This window comes from Dermacentor albipictus, chromosome 1 (assembly GCF_038994185.2).
Source record: "Dermacentor albipictus isolate Rhodes 1998 colony chromosome 1, USDA_Dalb.pri_finalv2, whole genome shotgun sequence".
Lineage (NCBI taxonomy): Eukaryota > Metazoa > Arthropoda > Arachnida > Ixodida > Ixodidae > Dermacentor > Dermacentor albipictus.
The window spans coordinates 146,269,969-146,277,764 of NC_091821.1; the positions used below are offsets into that span (position 1 = coordinate 146,269,969).

At 42.0% G+C, this 7,796-nt stretch overlaps 1 protein-coding gene across 1 annotated transcript in view; it reads left to right on the plus strand.

The window, feature by feature from the left end:
* Positions 1-7,114, plus strand: part of LOC135911029 (docking protein 5-like) — a 36,519-nt gene extending 29,405 nt beyond the window's left edge. Inside the window, exon 7 of the mRNA XM_065443124.2 lies at positions 1,713-7,114. Coding sequence (XP_065299196.1) covers positions 1,713-1,970 — 258 coding nt within the window. The 3' untranslated portion in view covers positions 1,971-7,114. The remainder of the gene's footprint in view (positions 1-1,712) is intronic.
* Positions 7,115-7,796: the final 682 nt, after the last annotated feature.

Sequence of the window (7,796 nt, forward strand, 5' to 3'; positions counted from 1 at the left end):
AACACTGTCAATAACAAAGTATTCAGTGGCATCTGCCATGGCATCTGTGAGTGAGCCCAGTGAATGCACGCTGTTGCGAGTCTTTGTGGAAGCAAACTGCCAGTCCTTGCAAGGCGCGGCAGGCGTAGAGCGCAGCACCGAAGAATCAATGTGGCAAATGCAATGTGTTGTTGACGTTGAACTAGCCAAGCCGCCACGTGCATACACCGCTACGTTCAAATGGCACCCTCAACGCAATCGATGTGTGCAGCTATAGTGTGCAGCAGTCAGGAACGCCCACTGCGCCGCCGCTATCTTTGAGGGTGTTGTGGGAAAGCTTGCTGCCTGTCAACAGAGCGTACATGGTCTGGAGTGGCGGAGTTCGATATATCCATTTTACGTCCGACCCCAGTTGAAATAAAAAAAAAGAAAAATCTATGCGATTTTCCAGGTGATATAGAAAGTGTTCGAGATACACAATATTTAAATATATCTGTGTTCGATATATCGAGGTTTGACTGTATGTCGCATGATGCTGAAGCAATGGAAATATCAGAATCACCACTACAGATTCTAAATAAAGATGTCTTTAGCAATATGGTGTGTCGCCACATTAGGTCTGTTTGAATCACCAGCGCCACGTAAACCAGTTCACGAGCTACTAACTTCGCTGTTAATTTCAGTGGCACAGCAATGGCGCCCTCTGAACCAAGTGGTTCCTTTCAAAAGGTGCTGTGCTAGTTCGCAATTTTGCTGCACCCTCTCTACTGTTAGTGCAGACGTGGTGCAGAGACCAGTGCAGACATACAGATGTGAAGTAGCAGTGCAGCGGACGACATAGCATACAGGCAAAAGTGGCTCTGAAACCCCACTTAATGCTATGTGTACGCATGCGCTGGGTGTATTTGTGCCTCGGAAGCCGACAGTACCTGTCGTTCAGGACATTTAAAATTTGCGCACTCCGTGCACATTAATCGGCCAAAACCTAATGCCTCGACCTCATCTGCACCTTGGCATTCAAGTGACACATTGTGTCTGCACCACGGAAATTGAGCTGCACAAGTTTTGAACGTCTCGTGCACTGCTGTGAACTAGTTCATAATGGTGCAGGCAAATCGATTGGACCTGTGGCTTGAATGTTGATTGCAATAACATTGATAGTTGTCGTGAGATGGGTTCTGCCGGAATTTTTTAGATTAATTTTTTCTCAAATATTTAGGCCTAAATTTAGGGGTGTGGCCCTTACAAAAGTTTTACACAAAAATATAGTTTTGTTTGGGAAGCTCTGCTTTATATAAAGCAAGCTTTCATAATACTGGGCTGGAGTAATGTAGTGATTATTTCTGATGTCACACCTGCCTGCAAAGGCAGCTATGAAAAAAGGGCTCGTTGGTTTTGCATGCACTCTGCCAATGTCCTGATGGTGCACTTGACTGCAGCACCAGATTCTAAGGGCCCATATTCAAAACCACCTGGGTGGCTTCACATACTTTATTACAGCACTGACAGATGCTCTGATGTTACAGTCATTTTGTCTTGCATCATGGCTAACTTGCAAGTGTACCCCAATTGGCTTCCGTCATGCATCAGCATTTTTCTTTTCTTCTGAGAAGCTTATATAAATTTCACTTTTTAGCAGTCTTCAGTGTGAAATGTTGTGGCAGCCAGGGTCAGTGGTCAGTGTAGCCAATTGTGCCAGCAGCTACTGCTAATGTCGGTGATCTTTTTTGCAGAGCCTGATCCCACCCACTGGCCCAGCATCGTCTGTGCCCTATCGTAACTCCACGAGCCCCCTCCAGCAATTCAGCTCATCTGAAAACCTACCAGGTAGTCAGGAGCGGACCAACCATTCATTAATGCCCCTGCGGGACGTGCCTACTACCTCGCAGTCCTTTGACAACATCTTAAATCCCCCACGAGTTTCCAGTACTGTTGGTGGGACCTCGCGTTGTAGTCTGCGATCCCATCTTCTTCAGTTTCAAGCGCGCTGATGATCAGCACAAGTGAGGGAGACTGTGTATATGTGAATGATCTGCTGAACAAGTGAAGCTATGGGCATGTGGATCATGATTTTCTTTTTAACACACAGTAGTGGACTGCTGCTGCTGTAGCGGCTTTGGACCTGTCCTCCTTCGAATGGTTGTAGAACACCATTTTTGCAACTCACCATGCATGTGTAAATGTTTGTCCTCACTTGTACTGATTTATGTGTGCACTAAAGTGGACTCAAAGTGGATAAGCCTTTGTGGTTGTTATTACCCGATGAGGTAGCACTTTTTTATGTTACCTTCAGAGCCTTGTGCATCGCTGTTTTATTCGGTTGATTAGACATAGCTTGTGTGTGGCAGATACCTCAGGTGCCCTAAGCTGTGGACACTGAAATGAGTATGTTTAAGAAACCATGTTGCCCTCCTTTGTTCACATCTTTACATATTGTAGACCTGGGCTGGCTGGTACATGTTCCAACCATTGTTTGGCTTTAAGGCCATCATATATATATGTTGGAAACAAGAGTGGACACTAAAATTGTGTGTGTGAATAAGAACTTTACTTCGTTTATGTCATTTATTGTACTTGTACACTGCCAACAAAAAGTTGCTTGAAATTAGTGTTTGTATTATTTATGGAACACCTCTACACAGCCATTGGTTGCTTTCTGAATGCTAGACTTTGTTTTCACCCACCGCGGTGGCTTAGCAGCTATGGTGTTGCGCTGCTAAGCACGAGGTCGCGGAATCAAATCCCTGTCGCGGCGGCTGTATTTTGATAAAGGCGAAAAGCGAAAACGCCCATGTTCCATGCATTGAGGGCATGTTAAAGATCCCTTGGTGGTCAAAATTAATCCGGAGTCCCTCGCTACGGCGTACCTCTTAATCAAATCGTGGTTTTGGCACGCAAAACCCCAGAATTCAAATTCAGACTTTGCATGTTCAGGAAAAAAAAAAAAAAACACTGGAAGAAAGCAAAGTTACTTGTTGAACATGAAAGTGAGTGAATGTACCAAACATGTGATTTGGTTAATTGGTGTGCTATTTTGAATTTTTTCTTAGCTTTGGTATTTATATTAATTTTAACTATCCCAAACATGAATGGGTACTTCAGTCATATTCATAAAATAGCTCTGCAGCTCGAACTCTTGAATTTTGTGTTAAGGTTAGGACAGGTTGCTGTAGACATAATGCCTTCGTGGGCAGACTGTATTCTAGATTGTGTTATTTGCATTGCCTTGTCTTGTGCTGGTATTCATATCTGTTCTGCACAGGCTCCTTAATGGCATAGCCCTGGCTGGGCTTTACTAACAAAGTTTGTATTCATCAGGATTGTATATAAATAGCACTGCAACAGAACCGTAGTGCGTACATCATTTTTTTTGTTAATTTCTAGTGGTAAGAAGGCCTTTAGTATTGGTTGAAACAATTATTGATGTAACTACTTCACATGAAGATAGGAAAATTAAAGGTGGTACCTGATTGTTATTTTTTTTTGTCACAAGCAAAAGCTACTTCCACAGCAGTTCTATGATGTAACACTGTGCTCATGTTATTCATGGAGGGATCTTTTTCTACCTGAAGTTTATTTTTCTTTTGCTAAATTTTGTGCCTTTGCTAAAATCATTGTGTTGTGTTTACAGTTGCATTCTTGCTAGATGCTGGAAATAAGATGCCCTCAAATAAATTTTATGCAGGGTAGAGTGCCTTTAAGGTGCACCTGATTTTAGCTATTGGGTGCAAAGACACAAATAAGAGCAGTGCCTGATTTCATTGAGGGGAGGGAGCAGTGAGTAAGGGTGACCAATGTTGAAAGAGAAGGATTATGTCAAAGTGCAGGTTAAACTAATTTAATGTTAGTGACTTAGGAACCATATTCCTTTCAGTAATTACAATTCAATACTTGTCTGTGTCGACATTGGTTGGCTTCCTGCACAATAGTTGCATTAGTGGGAAAGGCTAGCTTTAGAAGTTGTATAGAATAATTTCAGTTCATCATGTGAACGTGGGAGCTTTCTTGATGGAAACTTTGTGTGCCTGACTTCGTGCCACAGTAGTGAATTTGATTTGTTGCGTGCAAGTAACAAGCTGGGAACAGCCAGTGTGATGGGGTAAGTGTGCATGGCAGTGGATTGGACTGTAATGTGTCATGTGGGATGATGTACTTTCCCTCATTATCTGTGGCCAGCACTTATGGGACAGTGCCTGTGTTGCCCTGATGTTGACCATGCGGTTTTTGCGACAACCTTTGTCAAAAGTATACGGGCATCTGCAAGACTGATCAGAGCTATTGCTGGGCTAGGTGGTGGTAGTGCTGTGACAGTCCTGGCGTTACAGAACTCTGAAAGGAAAGAGTTCTCGGTCTTCTGTGCATTTGTGCTGGGTATGCATTAGATGTCCACTGCTCATCCTGCATTCTGCTCTAGTCGCATGCAGTCCAGACTATATACTTTTGACAAAGGGCATACAATTTGTGCAGGTGTGCATGTTAAAATAAGCAGTACAGAAGATGCTGTGCATGCGTGCTAGCCTCAGTGGCGACTGCAAAACCCGAACAGCATATTTGTGGGTAATTTTTTATGCTCGAAATGTTTGAATTTTTGTGAGCATTGTCACAAGCATACCTAGGACGCACAATTCTGAAAGTAATAGAGCGTATATTCTGTTTTCTATGTAAAGTGAATAGGTGGGTTAGTTGGTGCATGTTCATTCTGATGTGACCAGCTATATATACAATGCACAAGACATTGTGTCTCTCCTCTTGCTTGTTCTTGTCTCTCCAGCTGACCACAGTGCGATAAACTTCATGTGCATCGATGTTAGTGTGTTAGAATTTTCCACTTTTATTCCTGCTTTACCATTTCATGGCACAGTTATGTAATAACATAGATGCTGACTACATTAAAAAAACTAGATGGTTAAAATCTTAAAAAAAACAAAGCAGTTCAGCTCCTGTGCATGAGCTAAAATGTCTAGTTGTTTCTATTTAATTGTTTTAACACTCTAGTTTTCTGATTGTTCTGAACTTATGTTCGTACACAACTGTACCATAATCATTCCCTACCGGAAGAGCTTTTGTCAAATTCTAGACTTTTGTCATTTCTCCAGTGTGCTTTTATTGTTCTGTAAGAAATATCATTAAACTTTATCAGGACTGTCCGCATAGCATAGTTTCATACTACACTTACTAAAGGGAAGTCTTGTGCTGCAATTATTGTCTATTGACCATGAGAATCCTGAGTAATGGATTTTTCTATTTGGCACAGATTCATTAAGAAAGCATATTGCAGCTCTTGTTATTTGAAGTTCAGTTGTGTTGCATTTTAGCCTCGCAATGTTTCTTCTGAGCAGTTCAATCATTTACATTCTCGTTTAAGTGATTTTCAGCACATCAATAAATCATGATACTATTGGGGATGTGCATCCCTAAATGTCACTAAATCAGACAGTGCAATGTTAGTAACGCAAACCATGTGTAATGATGGTTTGTATTCTAGACAATTATCTTTGTTTGTACTGATATGGAAACTGTCAAATGGCTCAAATTAGGTCATGAAGGGGACTTGTGCTATAAGGAGAACTTCTGACAAAGTTAAGCAAATTAATGTACTGGCCATCATTACCATGCTATCACTGAGCAGCCGTATTGTTAAAACACTAGTGCCAGATTTTCCTATAGTATTCTTAGTGTGAAACTATGCTACAGAGGTGTTTGACTACTTTTGAACATAGCTCTCAGATGTTCATTGTGCTGTTGGCATGGTCATTCAGAAGGCATACTATTTTTAGCACCATTGTTTATTGTAATTTCAGTATGTTGATTTTGGATATCCATTTTGTTCCGCTGTCCCTCTCACCCTCTGTCGTACACGGGACAGAGCAGTTTCATACACCATTGGCTTTTAATAGTGAATATTTTATTCCGGTTGTTTAACCCTTTTTGTGCCATGGACGAGCTGGGTTTGTCCACGTGTTTCTAGTATAAATGGCCAAGGACAAGCCCAGCTCATTGGCGGTACTTTGCATTTTCTAGCAATGCCATAGACAAGCTGGTTTTGTCAGTGCTTTGTTGTGCTTCTGGTAGGTGGCAGTGCATAATACATGGGGCAGTGCAAGAGGGAGCAAGTTTACTCTGGTAGAGGCAACAAAACATATCGACAACTGGGGTCCTTCGAAATAATTTGGCCATTTTTTGTCAGAATTCGCAATAGTAACGTGGCATGAAAGGAGATAAATCTCATGTGCCCTTGCCTCTTGCTTTGTTGCTGTTGGTGCAGTAAGCAGATTTTTTCTTGCCAATTTGGTGATCCCACTGCCAACTTTTTTTTTCAACTGAAGGAAGTTGGGTACCCACACGAGCACAGTTAAGAAGTGCACCTGCTCGCGCCCTTGAAATTGCCATTTAGTTTATTAATTCACTATGTGGTACTTTATGTGCACTTTCTAATGTCCTTCATTCTGTTGATTCCACCTGCCTCACACCCCTCTGAATCAATGCCTTCGGTGAACTCTTGAGAATATTTATTTTACCTTCACTTGAGCGTGTGGCATGTTTCACCTGAGCTGCCAAGGTGTATGTGAGTGGTCTACAACAGAAAGAGTTGGCACGAGGCTTTTGTATGTGAAAACTAACTCAGAATTCTGTGAAACATCAACATATGAACCTGAAGATAAACTTGGGAATCTGCATGCGCATAGTTCTTGTTGAATGTCAGCCTTAAGTTTAACAAACGTGATCTTAACTTTATGTATTATAAGTTGAAGTAATGATTATCAGCACATTTCAGTTCGAGTTTTGCAGTTAATGGTTGCTGAGGTGAAGCTTAGCAATGCCATAAAGCCTAAATATGATTTAAAATGATTGTTTTGAGGTACAGAAGCTGCTTTGTTATGGAATCTTCCAAGCACCTTGCAGTGAAGTTTGAGTGTACATAATGATGGTTGTCTTGCACCATATTGAACCCAAATTGCTGCATATTTTTGTAATTTGAGCAGCGAGACGTGTACATTTTTTAGAAAGTACAGGTTGTGTTTTATTACTTCCTAGTGCAACTGTTGCTCCTAATCTACTTGCATTGGAGTAATTACGTCAAGTTTTGTACAGAATGAGTGAGCATGTTTGCATAATAAATTGATCTGACAAGAGATGTATGCGAGTGTGTTTAGATCTGTTGAACAGGAGCAGTATTGAGCAAATGACACATTTTTGTATGGTTCTTAGGTTGCGACTACAGTGATGGGGCCCGGCACTTTAACATCTGCACTACAGTGACTGGGCCCGTCACTTTAGCAACAACACTGTAGCGACAGGGCCATCACTATAACGATGTCGGTATTGGGGGCGAGGACTTACGGAGTCGCCATCTGTCGGAATTAAGCGCCTCACTTGCGTAGTCTGAGGGATAACGCGGCGTGCTCCACATAGATTTGGCTATTGGCACTAAATAAACATACTACGCGGGAGCTCTCCTGGACATTTTTGCAAGTACTCTCGAAATGACAGGATCATCTTGCCTTTAAAATAATAATCTTAGACAAACAGAAGGCACAGAATGGTTTACAGACGCTATCTCTTTACCTACTATGTACGGTAAGCTGGGACACTGCATGCAGTCGCCGCGATAGATTCCTTCGGACCGGTTTCTTGCATTAAAGGTGGCAATCGATGAGAGAAAACTATTTGAAATATGTTCTTATAGTGGGCCGTCTGTATAACCAAATGGAGCATCACAGAATGAAGCTTCAATGCAGCGATCGCACAGGTTCGCGGTGACCGACCGCGTCTGCATGCATGTCTGCGTATAATGTTTCGCTCTCGCTGCGAGAGCG